The sequence below is a fragment of the Corvus moneduloides genome, chromosome 19 (genome assembly GCF_009650955.1).
Source record: "Corvus moneduloides isolate bCorMon1 chromosome 19, bCorMon1.pri, whole genome shotgun sequence".
Classification (NCBI taxonomy): domain Eukaryota; kingdom Metazoa; phylum Chordata; class Aves; order Passeriformes; family Corvidae; genus Corvus; species Corvus moneduloides.
The window spans coordinates 3,820,255-3,841,664 of record NC_045494.1 but is presented as its reverse complement, the minus strand read 5'-3'; the positions used below and the strand labels follow the sequence as shown (position 1 = coordinate 3,841,664).

General features: G+C 46.9%; 2 protein-coding genes and 1 non-coding gene across 8 annotated transcripts; 2 read left to right on the top strand and 1 right to left on the bottom strand.

The window, feature by feature from the left end:
* Window positions 1-749: 749 nt before the first annotated feature.
* KPNA2 (karyopherin subunit alpha 2) lies at window positions 750-7,023 on the bottom strand. Of its 3 annotated transcripts, none has more exons than XM_032128890.1 (11): window positions 6,921-7,023; window positions 6,102-6,217; window positions 5,867-6,004; window positions 5,367-5,455; window positions 4,319-4,587; window positions 3,083-3,177; window positions 2,735-2,998; window positions 1,872-2,105; window positions 1,610-1,792; window positions 1,352-1,501; window positions 750-1,248 (listed from the first exon to the last, which is right to left on the bottom strand). In XM_032128890.1, exons 1-11 carry the CDS (start codon window positions 7,021-7,023, stop codon window positions 1,156-1,158), a joined length of 1,734 nt encoding a protein of 577 aa, XP_031984781.1. In that variant the 3' UTR covers window positions 750-1,155. The 3 variants fall into 3 exon arrangements, with proteins under 3 accessions (XP_031984781.1, XP_031984783.1, XP_031984782.1); XM_032128892.1 differs by having other exon boundaries at window positions 6,893-6,955; XM_032128891.1 differs by lacking the exon at window positions 6,921-7,023 and adding an exon at window positions 6,525-6,863.
* A 2,048-nt stretch (window positions 7,024-9,071) lies between these two features.
* C19H17orf58 (chromosome 19 C17orf58 homolog) lies at window positions 9,072-17,112 on the top strand. 4 transcript variants are annotated; one of them, XM_032128920.1, is made up of 5 exons: window positions 9,072-9,588; window positions 12,898-13,527; window positions 13,615-13,713; window positions 15,259-15,450; window positions 15,996-17,112. In XM_032128920.1, exons 2-5 carry the CDS (start codon window positions 13,044-13,046, stop codon window positions 16,181-16,183), a joined length of 963 nt encoding a protein of 320 aa, XP_031984811.1. In that variant the 5' UTR covers window positions 9,072-9,588; window positions 12,898-13,043; the 3' UTR covers window positions 16,184-17,112. The 4 variants fall into 4 exon arrangements, with proteins under 4 accessions (XP_031984811.1, XP_031984810.1, XP_031984809.1 ...); XM_032128918.1 differs by lacking the exon at window positions 9,072-9,588 and adding an exon at window positions 10,687-11,069 and having other exon boundaries at window positions 13,633-13,713; XM_032128917.1 differs by lacking the exon at window positions 9,072-9,588 and adding an exon at window positions 10,687-11,069.
* Window positions 9,113-9,185, top strand: TRNAR-CCG. The gene has a single exon. It is a non-coding gene; the product is annotated as a tRNA-Arg (tRNA).
* Window positions 17,113-21,410: the final 4,298 nt, after the last annotated feature.

The window sequence follows — 21,410 nt, the reverse complement described above, 5'->3', positions numbered from 1 at the left end:
TCCAATTTAGTCATGTTTGTGAAACATCTAGCTTTGAACTCTAACCTCTCCTGCACCGTCATTGGTGCTAGAGACACTCCGTGAGCTGAGACAATAGTTATCCCAGCACATTTGACTCCTGGGAGGTTCAAGTTAAATAGCTCAATCCAAGTTCTTCTAAAAAGCTGGAAAACAGAACTACAGTTCTTCATCTCCACTCAATACTCTTTCCCCTCCGAACCCCACCCTGCACAACCCCCTTGAGAGATGAAATGGGTTCCTGTATGTAATGACTTTAGAAAGAAAGGGACAGTTGATTCCAATACAAGACCTTCATTTTTGCTCTCTAGAGCAGGCAACTGCTTCAAAGCATTTCCTATGCTCTATCCTACGGCTACCTGAACATGCATAGAACTGGTCAACTGCTGTACTTACCTCTCCTCCAAACTATTACTTACAGTTAAGTAGCACTGTTAATCTTTAATTATTTCTCCAAGAGGCTGAAGCTAGTTTAGCTCAGTTGTGCACCTTGTAAGATGAACCAGATTTCTATAGGAAGTATCTGAAGACAAGCAGCAGTTCCTCGGTTCTGTAATAGAAGGCTGCTGTATGCAGAAACCAGAGCTCGGGGTGACCAAGTTGTTTTAAATCCACCATCTTCAGCATTGAATCTCTCATGGTTTAGACCTGCATTCATGCCATTATCTACTTTTGACTAAGTTTACTTCCCCCAGCAGGCAGCTTTTAAGAGAGCAAGTGACACAGTTCAATGTGATATAATGGTAACACTTTATTGAACTTCAAGTAAGTCTTCTTTAAAAGCCTGTTCAGTGTCTTTATTACTGCAACAGGTCATGTACAAGGTAAAAGGTTATGGGGAGGCCTGCAGAGCAGTGGCTCAATGCTTTGTGAAAGGCCTGAATTGTTCATATGCATTCTTTCCCCTGACAAGGACAGACACAGGAAGTATTTACAAGTATATCTCAAAGAATGAGGTTTACACTTAGAAATTCACAGATATATATATATAGTTTGAACTGTTCAAGTACATTTCAGTTGGACAAAGTGCTACAGGACACAGAAAAACCAGTAAAGACAAGAGGAACTAGTAAGACAAAGAGGTGGCAGTCATTTGTGTGCTAAACCACTTGTAGGTGGTTGCAGTATATGCAAGATCTAGAAGTTGAAAGAATTTGGGGTATTGTCCTGGATTTGGAAAGTGTAGCTGTTAGCAGTAGAACCTGGTACAACACTTTGGTCTTCCTCCTCCTACAAGGAAAGAAAAGAATGTTGAAATAGCAGTAACATTTTAATCTAGCAGACAGTGCTGGAATAGAAAATAAAAGTGGAAAAGACCCCTGAAGCCACTTACTTCTGCTGAGAAATATTTCTCAATGATGGCGGATGAGGCTCTGTACACGTCTTCATTTTCATGTGACTGGAGAGCTTCAATTCTGTCTAGACCCCCACACTCCTCAATTATGAGGCAAAGCTTTTCAGTCTCATTAATCTTCTCAGCAGCCTGCAAGAGAAAAGTGTGGAATAACCTCAGGAAGGATATATAGCAGCAACTACTGGAGAACCATTAGCAACAATGTGGACAATAATCAAGCATACTGCATCCACATACCAAAAAGATGTTGGAAACTGCATCCAGGATAACAAGCACAGTTTTGCTGTCTTTTGTTGAGAGAAGATTCAGTAGGGGTTCAAGAACACCAGCCTGAACAAGATACACAATCTGGTCAATTGTTCCACCACTTGTGTAGTTTGTCACAGCCCACACAGCTTCCTTCTGAGATTTGAAATCCCCCTGCAAAGGTAAGGGCAGAGTGTTTGAACACAGAGGTAATAGGAAAAGGCTCAACAGAGTAAATATAGGCTTTGTTTACCTTCCTCAGAATACCAATGAGATAAGGCACAAGACCATGGTCTACAACTCGCTGGATCTGATCTTGACGCCCAGCAGTGATGTTGGACATTGTCCAGGCTGCTTCTTTCTGAATATTGTTTTTATTATGAGAAAGGAGACTTGGAAAGACAGCCAGTGCTCCTGAGTCAATAACAATCTGTGTCTGCTCATCAGTACCAGTGACAATATTTCCTATGGCTCTTAATGAGGGAGTCTGAAACAAAGATGAATAGGATATTTAGGAAAATTGTTCAAAACCAGATTAGATTATAGCAAACACAGCCATACTTGATGGCCATCCACTCTAACCTTCCCAATTAACAGCATGATCTGCTATGTACAATGGGTTTTGGGCTAATTATCAGCATTCCACAGGCAGGCACCAACGTCTGCATGCAAAGACTGCACGCCTTCCAAGGCCAGTCTGCAAACAACCACCCACAACAGAGCTTAGAGAAACTACCTGCTAAATACTAATGCAGTTTTATTATACTCTAATTATAGTGTGCACAGACAACACTTGTAAACACTGTCCTTAGAATCTGGATCTGCAACAGCAATTTAAAGTTAAGCTTTACTGAATGCTGACTATTGTGCTAGCCTGTGAGGTAAATCCAATGATTATATAAAGCAGCTTGATAGTCATCACCAGCAGCAGTCTGTCTTGTGCGGGGCAGCACCCAGGCAGAAGAGAAACTGAAGTCTCCCTTCACAAAAATTAGAACAGGCACCTGACTTATGTATGAAAAGAACCACTCAGTTACACGGACGCTACTCTCCGTAACTGCAGTTCTAGCCATGAGTCAAATCAAGCAACAACAGCCTGCATATCCAATAACTTACCATTATTGGCAGCTCACTACATCCCAGGAGTCTCACAAGTTGTGGCACCAATCCAGTTTTCACAACAACTTCTATCCTATCATTGGAACCATCTGTGAGGTAGGAAATTGCCCAGCACGTGTCTGCCAACACCTCAGGGTCATCATGGTGTAGGAGCCGGACTAGAGTTGGAAGGATCTGCTGGATGGCTTCTATGGGAGGTGCAGGATTCTTATTGCGACATAGGTTTGAGAGGGTCCACGTAACATTGCGCAAATATCCAGACTGCCACAGTTGAAATAAATGGTTAGCAATAGTTTATCTAGGTTTTACTCAGTAATTGTAACTTGAATCGCTCTGCACACTTACAGCCAGGGAAGAGAGGTCAGGAACAGCAAGGAGACTTAGCAGTGGCTCAATTGCACCATATTTAATAACGAGGTCTCTGTAGGCAGAACCATCACCTGGAAAAAAAACAAGAAAAAAAGCCAGGTGAAGATCAGAAAAAGAGGGACATGTGTACACAGAACCAGTGTGTGTTAGAGGATTAATTCTTCTACTCCTTAAGAATGGCTAGATAAAATAAGAAGAAACGAGAGGACAAAAAGACTACTGCCATGGTTAAGTCACATGACAAGCACGTTCAATCAAGCCATTGCGCTTAACCTTTTGCATTGGAAGAAGAGGTAATGCAGAGTATGTTTTCTATACAGCTTTTCCTAAGAGTTCATAACCATGCAGAGTCTTGTGTGTTTCTTTGAAGACAATTTTAAGTCCTACACTAGAACAGAGCTTTCCCCACAATATGGGACTTGAAATGCATTATAATCATCAGCTGCATGATTGGATGCTACAGAATAATGCCGATAGAATGTCAGAGTTTGACTGAGAATTCTATTGCAATGTATAGCAAATACCCTATAATTAAGTTTAAAATTCTAAGGACAAACTTTAAGAAAACCCCACTCAAACAAGGCTGTTTTAAACAAGATAATTTTCTCGGTGTGAAGATTCACTGTTTTCTAAGGCACAGCCGTTGGAAATTCTAATACAGCAGGTACAATATTTAACTATATTTATTTTAGCCATTTTTTAATAACTGGATCCAACACAGGCAGATCAAGTAATCCTGAAAGAAGCATGAAAAACTGCAGTATATCAATACTTTCCCACCAGCAAGCAACTGTTTCAAAGCAAGGGATATTGGCCATTACATACACAATTATTTGAGTCACTGCTTCCTGCCTTCCCCTTCTTACTTAATACACAGAGCAGAGCTCATTGCTGAGTCATAAAAACACTGAGATGCCTGAAAAAGGTTTCTGGTGTAGCAGAGATCCATCAAACCTGAGCTGAAATCTGGAAGCAGTACCCACAATACAACCCACAGACTGTGCCAGACACTGCATGAGCTTTCTCATACCAGGTCTGAAGACAGAGTTGCCTGCAGCATGCTCTGCAATGCTGGCCATGTCATGACTGGAAAGCCATTAGGGCAGAGCTCCCAAGCAGCTCAGCACAGAGCATGGCACAGCAGAAGTGATGTCCTCCCACCTCAGATAAGGGCACAGGTCTGAATTTGAGCTGTGCAGCACATGGACATACCTGCAATATTCCCTAAGGCCCACACAGCCTGCTCACTGATGTGGATGTGTGGAGAGGCCAGCAGGGAAATGAAGGCTGGAATTGCCCCACCATCCACCACTGCCCTGGTTTGCTCTGACGTGCCAGAGGCGATGTTGGTGAGAGCCCAGGCAGATTCAAACTGGATGGGGCTGCAGTCTGCTCTGCCCAGGAACAAGACAAACTTCGGGATCAAGCCAGCCCGAATTATGTTGTCTATTGGGGGTTGCTTCTCTCTTGAGAGGAGTTTCCTAAGGAGGAAGGCAAACAGGAAGCATTATTTTTGCCTGCAGACATCTGAACAACAAATTAAAGTCTTAAAAGCACCACATAAAAAACGTTTAGCATTGTCTTAACATTCAGAGAAGGCAATACAACATGAAGGAGAAATGCAGACAAGCTGAACGCTGGCTTCCTAGGCCTCTGTTAACATTGGGTTTGGCATGTCTTCACTATGTGAGAGGTTCTGTTCAGATTCTGAAGTAAAATAGATCTACAAGAGTCATAAAACATCTGAATTGCTAGAGGCCTCTCAGCAGAGAGGTTAATGACTGCCAGGAGCAGCACTGCAGCAATATGCAAGCTTGCTAAAGGATATTTTAGATTTGGAAGGAGAAACAAGCTTAGCAAGCTTCAAACCCCAGTCACCTTACTGTTCACATTATTCTAAGGTGGATCACCACACTCCCATACATATCAGAGCCAAGTGTTAACGCAGTTTAAAAGGTACCTTTGCTATAACAAAGGATTTACTATAATTACTCCTTTAAATCTAAGGTGACTACTGCTTAATTTGCCACCACTAGAGCAAATTACTTCTTCTTCAGGCACTTTAAATATTCAAAAGCAACATGGTCTCAATAAAATTATGCCTAAGTTATGGGTACCTCAACGTTGTATAGAAGACTAAGTGTTTGTTGAAATACTGCCTGGTAAGACATAAGCAGCCACTTAACTTACTTATGAGCCTTTCTCACCTTGCCTAGTTAGTGGCTTGCACAGCTGAGCTGGTTTCCTCTGAACTGCTTACCTGGCAGCTTGAGTAGCCTGCAGCTGAAGCTCGATATTATTACTATTAACTCCTTTGACTATTTCTTCAACTGACCAGTGTGCCAAAACCTGTACAAGAAAAAGTTACATGAATGCTTCACTGGAGAGTCATGCGTATTCCTGACCACAGAGGGCTCTTACACAATACCATGAATAGGCCCCAATTTACAGCCACCTCCCTTAATACCACCACCATGACATATTTCAAAACCTCATCAGCTTCAGCTTTATCAACAATTATCTGACCTGCTGAAACCTTTCTTAACCAAGTACTTCATACCAGTTTTGCTAGGCTTAAAACGTAGCTTCAGCCAGTTGTGTTTAAGAGTGCTGTTCGTTAGGGGTGATAGTACAGGCCTGAGCTGCTAATGCACATGTAGTAGTGCTGTCCCACCCTCAAGAAGAGATTCATGCTGGCCTGGCTGCAGGAGCTTAGACTGTAAGACCCTCCAAGCGTGTCTGTTCCAAGTGCCCGCTTACCTGGTTGCCTCTGTTTTCCTGAAGGGGAGAAGTAGCATCGTCTGGTAAAGTGCTCACATTTCTTCTTTTAAGCATCTGGTCATCTTTCTTAGCTTTTCTCAGCTCCACATTGACTTCAATGCGCCGCCTTCTCATTTCCTGGACAATAAACATTCAGAGTAAGTTCTTGGCTTTTGAAACTTAGGTTTAAAGAGACAATGGCTGGCTAAAGTACTAATTGCACCAGAGTACTCACTGTGCTGTCCTTTCCTTTGTTCTTGAATCTGTTCAGTCGAGCTGATGGTATATTGGCATTTTCATTAGTAGACATCTTGCTTGTTAGATTTTTGAGCGGGACAGATAAAAACAAGCCTGAAAACAGAGCAAAGAAACAGCAAGTTTGCTCCACAAAAGTTAAGTTTTGAAAATTGGATCAATACTCAAGAATGAGAGGCACTTGCTTGTATTAATATTGTAACAACATCAGACTTGATCCACAGCTGTCTCTTTAAACAGATGTTACAAGCTCCACCATCAACACAAAAGCAGAAGACTCACACGATTTTAAGACACTTTAAACCAAACACTATTAGTTATTATTTTTAGGAGCAAGATAGATTTTCCTCCCTACAGGCAACACACACACACACTGTTAAGGACTATTTTCACTGTAACGTACCTGTACTGCACAGGATCCCACCCTGACCTTTCTAGACGAGAACAGCGAGCTCTCGCACTGGGAAGCTCGCCCCGAGGTCGTTTGCCGTGCCGGTGCAGCCAGCAGCACATAACAACGGCTACACGGGTAACGAGGCAAACGACCGCACCTCAGCCATCCCCAGCGTAACCCACTGTATAAAAACTGGCTTCGCTTCGGCCACAGCCCCACCGGAGCAACAGCCTGCCGGGGGATACACCAGCCCTGTCAGCCCCAGTGTAGACAGCGGAGACTTGAGAGCCTCCGGAAAGAGGTCCCAGCAGGGACTGCCGGCGGAGCACGGCCCTTTCTAAGGGCAGCGCAGGGCCCGCGTCCCCGCCGCCCCATACCCGACTCCTCTCGACCGCAGCCCCGCACCTCGGCCGGGGACACTGCCGATCGCTCCGCTGCTGCCGCACGCTGCCACTGCCCACAGGCGCCCCACGCGGCATTTAAATTTCCCGCGGCCGCGCCCTGCCATTGGCCAGTTCGAGCCAAAGCAGCCTTCTGATTGGCCGGTTTGAAAGCAGCCCGGTTCGCGATGACGGGGAACGCCCTCCCGGAAGAGCCGGCCGGACGTGACGTCTACACACGCCCCGGTACTACAGCTCCCGGCGTGCTCCGCGCGGGCAATGTCGGCAAGCCTCTGTGGGGCGGAGCGGGGCACGCCGGGAGTTGTAGTGCGGGGGGCTGGGCTCGGCGAGATCGCGGGACTGGAGGGGTAGAGCGGGGTGGGGGATTTGTATCCCTGGAGGGGTCTCGTTCTGAGCGGTTTTGGGCAGAAACACCCATTCCCTCACGCAGAGTGCAGATTCTGCCTCAGTAACCGGCAGGGCACCACAGGCTTCTCCTGGGACAAGGGCATGTAGTGACAGGACGAGGGGGAATGGCTTGAAACCGAAAGAGAGTGGGTTTAGATGGGATATGAGGAAGGAATTCTTTCCTGTGAGGGTGGTGAGGCCCTAGCACAGGTTCCTAGAGAAGCTGTGGCTGCCCCATCCCTGAAAGTATCAAAGGCCAGGTTGGATGGGGCTCCAAGCAACCTGGGATAATGGAAGGTATCTCTGCCCATGGCAGGGGGTGGAACTGGATGAGCTTTAAGGTCCCTTCTAACCCAAACCATTTTGTGATTCCATCATTCCATGGCTCCATGACTCACTTAATGTCTCCTAGAAATGTGGTGCACAGAAATGTAAAGAAAAGGGGATATGAGATTGTAGTTGAAAGCAGTTCTACAGCTATCAGCACAGATGAAAACCAAATCATACAGAGTAACAAAAGAAAAGGATTCCTGCCCCTGTGTCATGGCCTGAAAAGGCATGGGATTGTTTCCAATGGGTTTGGCCTGCTCATGAGGGATGGAATACAAAAGAACACTGATCTTCCAGGAGATATAATTCAAACTATAAAACTGTAGGGAAAACATGACTCTGACAGCGACTCTGACAGCAACTCTAACATTTCAAGACACCTATAAGGTAGAACTCAGAGAAGCATCAGGGATGCACATCCATACATCTGTGTGCTAAGCCATCACATTAAACCACTTATACTGATCTGTAGGTGCACATAGGTGTCCAGGATGTTTGCTGAGGAGGGGGAATTACCAGTGACATCTCATACAGCTGGTTTTGGGCCTTACAGTGCTGAGCTTTGTAAAAAAAAACCACAAAAACAGGAGCAGAGAAGAGGAGAAAGCACATTACTAACAAATGGAGATATTTAACAAGACAAGACTAGTTTGACAGAAAAAAAAAAGGCAGTTCAAAAGCAGAAATGGAGGTAAAACACCTGCTCTCCTGAAGGATTGGAGGGTTGGCATGAAGAAATTCCATTGGGTATTGAATCGCTGGCAGTACATGGTCTGGTGCAGTGAAATCCGGGTGCAGGGAGGGGTGTTGAGGGCAGGGAGAGGGCTGGCAGTGCCTGAGACCCCCGAGGGGGCTGCATGCGAGGTGCTGCAGGCGATGTGGGCTGTGAGGGAGGTGACAGCTGCAAAGGCTCTTACCAGCACAGTGAAGCAACAGAGAGGTGGAGGGAGACTGGGTAGTTGGGGCAGGACAGCAGCCAAGCAGGGGCTGAGGTTATGGGGCAGCGAAGGGTGTGTGTGAGGCGGGGAAAAGGGCCGTGAGGTCTCACAGAGCCCTGAAGAGGGAAGGTCCCTGAGGGGAGAAGGCCGAGTGTGGAGCCGCCGGGGCTGGATGGAGTTACCGGCCACAGCACAGGAACCACGGCCGAGCCCATGAGGGGAAGTTTAAAGACGCGGGACAGGAGGCCGGCGGTGGCCGGAGCTCCCCGGGACAGTGAGGCAGCCCCAACCAACTCCCCCCAAGCTCACGACTGACTGTGACGCACTCGCGCCGAGGGCGGGAACACGCTCTAGGGCGCGGCGGGGCGGTGGGCACGCGCTGCGGGGCGGGGCCTGTGGACACCGCGGCCAATGGCGTGCGAGAAGGAAGGGGCGGGGCCTTCCCGCCGCTAGCAAGGAGACCATGGCGGCCTCCGGGGGGCGGGGCCAGTGTCGGCCGGGCGGGCTTCTTATTACGCGGCTCGCGCAGCTTCTCTTGGGTGACCCAGTGGCCTAATGGATAAGGCATCAGCCTCCGGAGCTGGGGATTGTGGGTTCGAGTCCCATCTGGGTCGTGCCGTTTGTATTTTGTGGCCCTGCCGCGGGTGGCTCCGCGGTGCCAGACCCTACCTAGGACCTGCGCGACTCTTTTGCCCGCAGCCGCCCGGGCCTGGCCTCCGCCCCCGGGCCGCTTCCCCGCTCTTGGCACTGCGTCCCGCCTGGGGCTGCCGCCCTCTCCGTGCTTCCCGCGGGCTTCCTTTCGGTGGCTCCAGCTCCCCTCCCGGGATCTCTGGGAGAGCCCCAGCCGGGAGAACTCCTGGGCCCGGACATGGCCACGGTGCTGTCGGTGCCTCATTTGCCCAGCCCCGCTGGGAAAGCTTTTCCATCTCAGCTGCTCGAGCATCCTGGAGCTGCTGGAATGCTGGGAATACTGCAAACACCACTGCTGTGCTCTTAATGGAGATTGCTCCTGTCCAGGTAAAGAGCCTGGGGAAACAGTGCAGACACAGCCGTACATGAATGAGGGTTGAATTACGCCACCAGCTAATTCAACAGAAAAATCCCTGGAATATAGGTCTGTGGGATGCTACGTGTATCCATCCATCCATCCATCCATCCATCCATCCATCCTCCTTCTCCTTCCTCCCTCCCTCCCTCCCTCCCCAGCACAAGCACTCACACTTCAGCTTCTCCTGCTTGCTGCAGGTACCTGCTGGTTGCAAAAGAAATGTAGGAGCCCTCCTCTCTCTCATCCTCAGTTTACATTCCTATTCCCATAATAGCTATCTTGGGATACTTCTGGAATTAAAATATTCCAAAGAACAGAGGAAAACAAGGATTAATAAGTGCTGCAGTAGAAATGTAATTCCTTGAGTAATAGATGTGTTGAAATGTCATTTATTTTCCACACTAATTGGTGAATTTTCTGTATCTTCAGCCATCGCTGCTGGAGACAAAGCCCTGAGCTTTTAGGAATCCTATTGAAATGCTTAATTAAGGTAGGAAAAAACAAACTGCTTAAACTAAGCAACACTGAATCCCATGCCACAGGTATTGTTGAGGGTTGGATTTTCTGTCAAGGGTGGGTTTCAGGAGCCTTTCAGTGCCTTTATGGAGTTTTTAAGTTGTTCATTGTCCCTTAAAGTCATGTGCAGCTTCCACAGCACCCAGCAGCAGCTGGTGAGTTAAACTATCACAATGGAAATCTTGTGTAGCAATAAGGTCACTTAGAAATAAGCCTTCTTAATTCAGTCATCCAAATCTGGGTTGGCTTGGTGTGTGAAAATTTGCAGAGTTCTTCATGTTGGCAAAGAGAGATTTAAAACTAAAGCTGTATGGGATCAGCAGAGCTTTCCCTTGGACTGGACAGTCACTACTGCATTTTTCAGTCTGAAAAGAATCACTGAAGCTGGTTCCTTAGCATAAAAGAGGAGATTAGCAGCTGTATCACTGGCGGTGGCCAGAAATCCCTAGATATGTTCCATTGCCATGCACATCCTTTACAGACCCTGCATCCCAGGGGTTTGGTGTGTTCCAGCATGTTTCAATTCCTCTCCAGAATGCAGTTCTCCATAGCCAGGAAAACCAGACTTGTTCCCTATGATTTTTCTCTACAGAGTGCCATAGGAGGGCAAGACTCTCCCCAGAATAAAAATCTGCTGCCAAAACCATACATGGGTGTGTTATTCCCAGGACACAGGTGATGCAGCCAGGGGGTTGTGTCCCGATGGGAAGGAGCACATTCCTCCCAGGCAGGGCTGGTGGAGGCAGCAGCTTGGTCTTGCTCCAGTGGGCTGTCCAGTGAATGATTCCCGTTTCCCCTCAAGCTGCCTCTCATTAGCATGAATCGGGGGAAGGGCATAAAAGACTCCACTTCATTTTGAGTCTGGAAAAACTTTACTTCAAAATGACAACCCAAGTGTTCTGGCTCCTCTGCTTTGTCATTAGCTCATCTTCTGGTAAGTCTGTTACCTTCTGAGTGGGGCTGGGACATGTCTGCCTTGGGAATCAGGGGAGGCTAAAGACATTCCTATAAATTCTTGCCTGAGCAGCCCCCCAGGCTGTAGCTTTTTCAGCAAGTAAGGGCTCAAGAAAGAAACATTTCAACGTGTTTGTAGGATGGGATTGTAAATTGCAATATTTAATTTGTCAGCATTGTGAAGAATTAAGACCACCTGGCAGAAGCAGGCAGGGAGCTGGTGCTCTGTCCTGCCAGCCATCAGTGGCAGGTGAAGTTGGATTTGCTTCTGCATCTGCTGTTTTTATAATTTGTATATGATCTTTCTCTTTTTTTCCCTTTCACCTGTAACTCCAGGTGTCTGACTGACTTCAGCATGCTCAGTGTGCCCTGTGTGCCTGCAGCAAGCTGTCCTGAGTGGATTTATTTGGGTTTTAGTGCCTCACTGACAGAACAGAAATAGCATTTACATGTGTTCCACTGGGATTTGGTTATGTTGCAGTCATATTTCTTAGGCTGCAACAATCAGACAGGAATATGCTGGTACAAGAGGAGGAATCTCAAGGTCCTGAACAGATTGAGTAGAGAAAAATGAACTATTTCTTGATACAATCCGTGACTGGAAAGGCGTGATAAAGTGGTAGGAGAGTTCATTTACACACCCAAGTCTGAGACACCTGTTCAGAGGGCACAGCTTCATACTGAACCATCTCCAAACCCCCCTTGCCTGCTGCTGTCTGCAGCTTGGACTTCTTCCACCCCTCTCTCTATGGACATTCTTTGGACTTTACGGGTGGCCAGCCCAAATATCAAGGAATCTTTCCCATGACAGCAGCTGGTGAGAGCACAGGGGGAGAAGTGGCAAGGTCAGCACTTGAGTCAGTTATAGGAGATAAACCAGGACACTGTTCATCTGTGTATGTCGAATCTCTCTTTTCACACAAGGAGCTGGGATCAGCCTCCTACACAGAATAACCATGGCTGTGAACATCAGGCAGAGGCTGTGTGTGGGTGAACCGTGTGAAAACTCTGCTGGCTCATTCCAGGCATGCAGGGAAGGGCTAAAGGAAAAGGAAAATGGACTGCCAGGGGAAATTTCTCTCCTGCCAGGCTGAAAATGTTGGTCATTTTGCTTTGTGAGGTTCAAGGGATCAAGGTGAAGATATAAATGAAAGTGTAGGTGACTACCCAGCTTGCGGGAACAGTGCCATTAAGTTATTTTTTCACTGGATTCCCAGACGCTTCCTTTCTTTCTCAACTCTTGTCCTCTCAAATTAAGCAAAGCCTTGAAATAATTGTTACTCAGCAGCACTAGCCTAATTACTGCTACTATATACTCCATAGTGCACAAGTCAAAGAGCCAAAACTGTGGGTAAAGACTTTTCCAGTAGTGTCCAAAGCTGCTGGAGAGTCTGGATGACATTGTCCAGAGGCATCCCATGGATGGGAAAACCAAATAGTTCTGCTGTCACAGTCTTTTAAACAAGCATCCCAAATGGCAACGTGAACCTTGTTTCCTCAGATGCTCCCTGGAGATTCAGGGGTTTGAGAAAAGGGTTTGTGTTGGGGTTTTTTTGCAACAATAATAAAGTAAAAATGCAAATCTCCTGTTTTGCTCACACAGCTGCATTCCCTGTACTGGGCCTTCCATGTCAGAGTACAGAGGAATGAGGAGCTCTACTGTGGTTCATCTGTCGAGCTATTTATCAGCTTTTTGTCTAATTGTCGGAGGCCTCACTTACAGAGTACAGCCTCAAATCTTCCCATTCTGAAGCACGTGGAATAAAAGATTTAAAACGCTGATTTTCTCTCTCCTTTTTTGTTTGTAGGATCCCTGCCCTATGCTGAGAAACCCGGCCAGGCTCTTAGCAAAGATGTTTTTAGTTCAGCAGCTGCTGCTCATGGCCAGGTGAAAGTGCCAGCCAGGGGCACGGGCAGTGCCAGCAGGAATGCCAGGGAAGGCCAGCTCCTGGGAATGCCTCCCACCCATCTGCAGCAGCCAAAGCCCCCGAGAATCCCCTCCCTCGTGTCCAACAAGAAGAAACATGTTGAGCCTTCCCTGGAAAACAGCACTGGGCTGAGGAAGCAGCACTGGCAGCACGGAGGGGTCCTGCCCCTGGAGACCCCAACCCAGGGGGCTTCTCCCACCCCCCCCGACTCTGGCCAGGCCAACAGGAAGCACACAGACCGGCGGCTGGCCAAGGTTGCCAACAGCGTGTGGGCTCACGCCCTCCACGCCGCACCTTCCCATCCAAAGATGATGTCCCTGATGGAAGTTTATCATTTTCCAGACTCTGGAACAAAGGAGTCAAATGATCCTAACACACTGCACCACTTCAACCGACCAGGGAAGGCAATCCCCTATAAACACCCTGACCCCTTCACAAGGATCCCCAAACCCTCCTGGGTCACCAACCGCTGGTCACCCAGCTCGATGTACCTGGGTGTGCTCAGGAAAGGTAAGGGACAGGCTGCCCAGAACTTCCCAAAGGCTGGGGGGCACAATGGGATGAGAGATCCCCAAAGAGCCCATTGCTGTCCCTCAGTCTGTGTTCCTGTTGTAGATGGTGACGAGGAGAAGGTGTGTCTGACTGAGTGCAGGAAAGAGCAGGATGAAGTGGAGGCCTTTTGTGCCAGCGAGTTTGGTAGGTGGTGTCCCCCTCAACCCACAGGGACAGAGCACCTTCTGTCCACTTGTCACTGATACTTCACTTATGCTTTTAAAATACTGTGATTAAGATACAGTAAGTATGTTAAATAATTACCGAATATTCAAAATGGACCCATTACAGTTCTTCATAAACATACTTACCTTACACTTTCCCTACTTTGGGCTAGTACTGCCCTTTTTTTTTGTTTCCTCTGGAGGAAGAGTATCCTTGGGACTGGTCAATGGAACTGAAAAGACCAATTGTTTTAGATACTCTTAAATTAAACATTGCAGCTGTGTTATTTATCTCTTACTGTTTAGAACAAGTTTGATTTTGGGGATTGAAGTTTGAAATTAAAATAAAATGGCGAAGCAAACAGAAATAAGACTTATTTCTGTAAACCTCTTTCTAGAGAGGATTCTTCTTGAAGTTCCTTAGGATTCAGTGTCTTTAGTCCTTGTGTCTACGCTGATGTAACTAAAGGTGGCAGGAATCAGCCTGGTATTTTTGTACAGACTGTTTAAAGATAAGCATTTTCTGACTGAAACCCTGCCTTGTGCTTATGAAGTTGTGAAACAGATACCAACTTTTTCTCACAGTATTTTAAGAGATAAGGAAAATACAAGCCCAGTGGTAACAGATGTTTCCATTTGTAGAACATAAACACGTTAGGAGACATCTGTTTTGTCTAAATGGAGAACTCCGGAAGTGCTTTCTACAAATGCTGTCCTGCTTTGGTTTTTACCACTCTCATGCATTCCTGTCCAACATGGGCTTCACAGCAACCCGACCTCTGTGTGTTTTAGCCCTTAACCAACAGCAGCCTTATTCTGCTCCTAAATTGAAAAGACAGGTAGGAAAAAGTCTGAGCAACAGATAAGCCAAGGCTCCACAGTGGCAATCAGAGAGCTTTTCCTTTCTTTACATTTACGGTGCAGATAAAAGAATAAATGACTGAATCAGAGTTCTCCCCCTGATGCAGGTGTAACACCAGGTGCAGTTTCCCCACTAGCACGGAGCTGTTTACCCATTCCTGCACTCAGCTCAGCACTTGCCAGAGCCAGAGACTGGGAGAACAGCATGAAGTGATTGTCTGAGCTCCCAACACAACTTACTTGGTGCCCTTTTGTCTTGGTATGACAAGGGCCTTTTATTTCAAAAGCCAAAGCATTGAGTTACCAGCTCGGTACTTCATTTACTTTGTACTTCATTGGGAAGTTTTAAATTTGAGAATTTTACTTTGTTAGGTAAATATGCCCACTTTTTATATATCAGGATAGAAAATGGTACTAAACCCATCACTTTCTTCACTAAGAAACATTTCGGACCTGTAAAGCACAAGGTTTGCAAAGCAGCAAAACTTAAGGCAATCACCTTACCAAATGTGATTATTTGAAGCAATTCCTACTGCCCACTCCTGAGTCAAAGGATTCCTGCTGACACTTCCTTTACAGCATTTTAAATGACAGCCTTCACACATACCCTGAAAATTGCCATGATGTAAAATCTGTTCCTTTTTTTCTCTCTCCCTTGAAACAGCAGTGAATGGAATTGTTTATAACCTGGAAAGCCTGGGGAATGGAGTTCGCTGGATTACCCTCTTGGTAGACAGTGATGGATTGTACAAGATGAGTCGCCTGTATGTCACTCCTGACGCTGCCTTCTTCCGAGTTCACATCCTGGTTGTGGATACATTAAACTGCAGTAAACCATGTCCAGACCTTAAACTTGGTAAATCATTCCAGCTAAATCCATTCTGCTATTCCTCTGCATGCACTGCAATCTTAGTCTGCCCTACTTTATTAGGCTTAGCCTGGGTTGTTGGGAAAATTTGGAAGAAAAGTATTTACTCAAAGTGGAGGCCTTTTTCCATCCAAGTTTCTCAAAACTTTCGCAAGAAAACCAACTGCATTAAGAAGTCAGGTACCAGCATAGCCCTTTCTTAACTTTGTCCAGTTCCAAAATGATGACAAGTTTTCGGGATTCCTAAAACAATACAAGCAGGAGTTTAAGCTGGTGTCTTTGTAAGTAGTTCAGTTTTCCTTCTAAGTGCAAGATTATCAAATACCAGCATTTCCCCCAACAGTAAATCATCATTTCCATGCCAGCACCACCCACAGGTCCCAGCAGAGCTCAGGACGCCACTGTAGAAGCCCCCTGTTCAGGATGTTTCCACAGGCAAAGCTTCACTTCTATTCCCAGCCCTAGTGCCCTCGGAATGACCCCCCATTCCCCATGGCTCAGCAGCCCCGTTTCTTTTGTTTTTGTTGTTGCAGGCAGCAGGTACATCGTGATGGGGCACATCTACCACAAGCGCCGGCAGGTGCCCGCCAAGCTGCTGCCAGCCCTGTGCAGGCGGCTGCGGCCAGGGGATGGCTGGGTCGGGAGCAGCAGCAGCTATGTCAGGAGATTCAACAGGAAAAGGGATCTCAGGGTGCGGGCAGCACGCTCCAAGTGTCCATAAAGCTCCAGGGGCTCCGTCCAGGACGTGGGAGCAGCGGGATCCACACTTAGAGCACACCTGGCCGTGGGCAGCGCTCTCGTCTGGAACCGGCTGCGATCCAACACCTGTTTTTGTGCTTTAGCAAACACTGGGTGCCTCGAGCAGGCACCCCTGGTGAGGTTTAGCACAGAAGTCAGTCTAGGGAATGTTAACTGGCCATGAATTTGCTCCAGCTGCTTTCAGAGCCACAGGTTATTGTAGCTTCCCCTGCTGCAGTGTGCCCTGAATAATCTGTAGTAACTGTAATGCAAAATTGTGGCAGCTTCATCCTCAGTACACAATAACTGCACTTTGAACCCTTCACCTTGAACAGATTAGATGATACCACAGCTTTATCTGCACAGGATGTTCACTGTGTTTTCACAGTTCTGCCTAAAGTATCACATCCATTCGATTTCAGAGAAACCAAAGCCACCAAGTACCATTTGTATTATTTTTGTCTCTTCAACCATGTCCATGGTACTTCTGAAAATTACACCATTCTTCCAGCAGAGCTGGATGTTCACAAAAAGCATACAGAATAGAGTGTAATGATTTGAGTATGTTGCTGACTGAAAGCAAATCAAGAACTGCACAACACAAATGCCCAGTTGGGTTTACAAGCAACAGCACAGGGAATGCGAAAGTGCCAGGAAATGCGAAATGAGCACAGGCTGCACACACTGCATGTGCCTGGGCATTTCGTCCCAGAGCTGTACTGAATGCCATTCCCCAGGAGAAATATTGCCAAGCTTGTACTTGCACATTGGTAAAGTTACTTTTTAAATCAAAAAGTCACTATTTTAGTACCTTTAATGTGGTGGAATTGAGATGTTTGTTGTTCCCAGTCAGTATTCGCAGATAAGAAGTCTGTAAAAGAAACCAATAAAATGCACGAGGTTCTGCTTTCACTGTCTCATGGGTTCTGGAAGACCCAAAAGGCTTATGTAATGATATTACACAAAGTCATCTCCTTGTGCGACAAGTTGGCTGAGGAGTTGATACATATTTCTATTAAGAAATGTAAAAAATGCAGTATAGCTTAAAACCCCACATGCGCAGTGATATGATGTGACCTGCCACAGGAAGCAGTGGCTTCTATAGAAGCGTTTTCTGTTTTGAAACAAAGCTAGTTTTGACACAGTGTACTCATCACACACTTCTGCAGCTTGATTTAGTGTCACTGAAAAGCCACGGAGTAGGGGATGGGACAGGCCACGCTGCATCAAGTATTTTTTGATATGGAGACAAATACCGAGAGCAAACATCCCGTGTTTGGGACCCAAAAGGCTCTCACTGGAGGACAGAAATTTACTCACAGTGTGAGTCTACCTAAAAAATACAGTGTCACTTTTGCTATGTGAAAAACTTTGCATGGAGCACAGCATGGATTGATGGAATTTTCCTTGAGAGAATCTGAGGGGGTTTTGATTTGGCAGAAGGATTGTTCTGGCAATGAATCAAAGCTTTGGAGTGACTGGAAGGGACAGGAGGAGGAAGGGTTACATGTGCATCTCGAGTTTCTTTGTTTCTGTTTTCAGGGGAAGTCCAGGGACTAAACAGCAACTCCTCCAGGCATCCCCCTGCCCAGAGCAGCAGCCAAGCCCCATTCCTGTCATCCTGCTCCAACCCAGTGAAATGTGGTTACAAACCCAACATGTATTTCCCTGTGACTGTCTCTGGGAAGAGACAAGCACAGGACACCAGCGCTAAGGACATCCCAAGCCTGAGTTCAGTGCCCATAACTGACACAAAACACTGGGATGCAGATGTTGCTCTGGGAGCCTGAAAAGCCATTTATTTCATGTTCTCTTCCTGTGTTACCAAGTCCTCTTATCTTTCCCTTCTTGCTTGGAAGGTCCCTCCCTGAAATGTTCCCACAGCAGCTGAGCAACAAGTCCCCGTCTGTCACAGCCCCGAGTGGCTGAGAGGTCTGGAGCTGGAGCAGGACTATCAGTTTTTATTTCTGCAGGGACACCCAGGGTAGAAAAAGCAAGAAGAAAATGTTTCATAACATCCTTTGCCTTTTCTCCTGCATGGGCTGGTGCGAAGACAGCTCCGGAAAATGTATCCACAGAGACGTATACATATTTTGATCTTCCAAATTGAGGGACGTGTTACATCTGTCTGCCAGATTTCACAGCTATATAGGCCTCAGGGGTTAGCCCTGGAGCCCAACAATGGCACCTGGTAGCTTTGGCAGTTGGGACAGGTTGCCACACTTGCCCTTGCCTGGTCTCTAGGCAGTTTAAACATTCTCACAAGGGCTGGAGCATTCTGATGGTAAAATTGATGGCTCAGCTTTGCTTGAGCAAATGTGTCTGGTACATTGGGAACTTGTACCAGCATTGCAAGAGCATCTGCCCTCCAATTCCCTTCGGCAACAGGCCCAGGGAGATCAGTGTGTGACCTCGCATGCATCACGTGGAAGGGATGCTTTCGGTGGAAGAATAGACAAACAAGCTTCGAAAGCAAGCTATACAATTTAGGGTTGAACACCTCCTTTAACAAAGAGTGTTCTGCTCTGGCAATTACTCTGACTACATAAGCTGAATCTGTCACCAAATTAACAGGTTCATCAAACCTCTCAAAAGCTCTAACTACGGCTGGCTGTTCTGCAATCTGTGGGGAACCATCCACTACCTGGACATCAGACTCCCACATCTGCATTCTGGGGTCCTTCCAAGTCATAACAGATTTAACAGAACTTCCTGAACCATCTGTAAAGACTGTTAGAGCTTTGAAAGGGATTTGTCTTTGAAGTTCTTTTGGAGCCAAGTGAATTGCCGAATTGAACAATTTCTGGTTTGGATTGTGAATTGAGATTTTGCCTGGGTAGCTGTCCAGAGCAAACTGGAGGTGTTCATTCGTCTGGAGCAAGTGCTCCAGGACACCAGTTTTCAATGGCAAATAAATGCATGTGAAATCACACCCCGCAAGGGTACAGAGGTCTGCTCTGGCTTTCATAATCAGTTGTGCCATCAGTTCCTGTGGTGTGGTGGTAGTTTTGAACGGCTGATGCTGTTGATGGGATACAACATTATAAAGTCACCCCAAGACATTCCACCCCTTATGCCACATCATTGGCTCAATGACCAAACTAATGTATTCTAACTCTACACACACATTAATACATACATATATACAGCTATGTACAAACAGTGACAGTGACACTCAGCAAGCAGTGGTATACAGGCATTTCACATTACAGATGGTTTTCACCCAACAATCAGATCTCCCTGCAGTACAAAACGTGTTGTTCCATCTATCTGCATTACCCACCATGCGCAACCAGGTCCCTGAGCAAAAACAACCCCACAGATGGTTTTGTCTGTATTCGAGGCAGAATTAATCCAAACTGTCTTTCCTAACAGACCTCTGACATGCACCACTGGGACCTTATCTCTGTCTGCTGTATACTGGGATTCAGATTGGGCTGGACCAGCTCTATTGGTGGAACCTTGGGTATTAACTAACTAGGTGGCCTTTGCTAGATGCTGCTCCCAATTTTTAAAAGTTCCCCCACCTAGTGCCTTCAAGGTGGTTTTCAACAATCCATTGCACCGTTCCCCTTTGCCTGCAGCTGGTGAATGGTAAGGGATATGGTACACCCACTCAATGCTACATTCCCTAGCCCAGGTGTTGATAAGGCTATTCTTGAAATGAGTCCCATTTTCAGATTCAATTCTCTCAAGGGTACCATGCCCCCAAAGGACTTGCTTTTCAAGGCCCTACTCCCGGGCAGTAGCGTGAGGCACAGGATAGGTCTCCAGCCATCCAGTGGTGGCTTCTACCATTGTGAGCACACAGCGCTTGCCTTGGTGTGTTTGAGGCAGTGTGATGTAATCAATCTGCCAGGCCTCTCCATACTTGTATTTGGACCATCGCCCACCATACCACAGGGGCTTCACCCGCTTGGCCTGCTTGATCACAGCGCATGTCTCACAATCATGGATAACCTGGGAGATACTGTCCATGGTTAGATCCACCCCTTGGTCTCGTGCCCATCTATAGGTGGCATCTCTGCCTTGATGACCTGAGGCATCATGGGCCCATCGAGCTAGGAACAACTCTCCTTTATGTTTCCAATCCAAGTCTATCTGTGACACTTCTATCTTTGCAGCCTGATCTACCTGCTTGTTGTTTCAGTGTTCCTCATTAGCCCTACTCTTGGGGACATGAGCATCTACATAGTGGATGTTCACAACTAGCTTTCTTACTCGGGCAGCGATGTCTTTCCACTCTTCAGCAGCTCTTCAGCAGAGGTTTTCCCCTACACTGCCAATTAGCCTTTTCTCACTTTTCCAGCCATCCCCATAGAGCATTGGCTACCACCCATGAATCAGTGTAGAGGCAGAGCTTTGGCCACTTCTCTCTTTCAGCAGTGTCCAGGGCTAGTTGAACGGCTTTCAGTTAAGCGAGTTGGCTCGATCCACCTTCTCCTCCAGTAGCTTCTGCAACCCATCATGTGGGACTCCATACAGCTGCTTTTGTTTCATCCCTACGATGCGACAAGAACCATCGGTGAAAAGAGCGTAGCGTGTGTCTTCTGATGGTAGTTGGTTGTACGGTGGAGCTTCTTCAGCATGTGTCACTTGTTCTTGTTCTTCTTTGTCACTGAGACCAAAGTTGTCACCTTCAGGCCAATTTGTAATTATTTCCAAAATCCCAGGGCGATTCAGTTTTCTGATACGGGCATGCTGTGTAATGAGAGCAATCCATTTGCTCCATGTGGCATTGGTGGCGTGGTGGGTAGAGGGAACCTTTGCTTTGAACATCCACCCCAGCACCAGCAGTCAGGGTGCCAGGAGGAGTTGTGCTTCAGTGCTGATTACCTCTGAGGCGGCTTGGATTCCTTCATAGGCTGCCAAGGTTTCCTTCTCTGTCGGAGTGTAGTTGGCTTTGGACCCTCTGTAGCTTCGACTCCAGAATCCCAGTGGTTGGCCTCGAGTCTCACCAGACACCTTCTGCCAAAGGCTCCAGGACAGACCATGGCTCCTGGCTGCAGAGTAGAGCATGTTCTTCACCTCTGGTCCTATCCTGACTGGGCATGAGCGATCTCCTGTTTAATCTGGGCAAAGGCTTGTTGCTGTTCAGGGCCCCAGTGGAAATCGTTCTTTTTGCGGGTAGCCAGGTAGAGAGGACTCACAATTTGGCTGTACTCAGGAATATGCATCCTCCAAAAGCCTGCGGCATCTAGGAAAGCTTG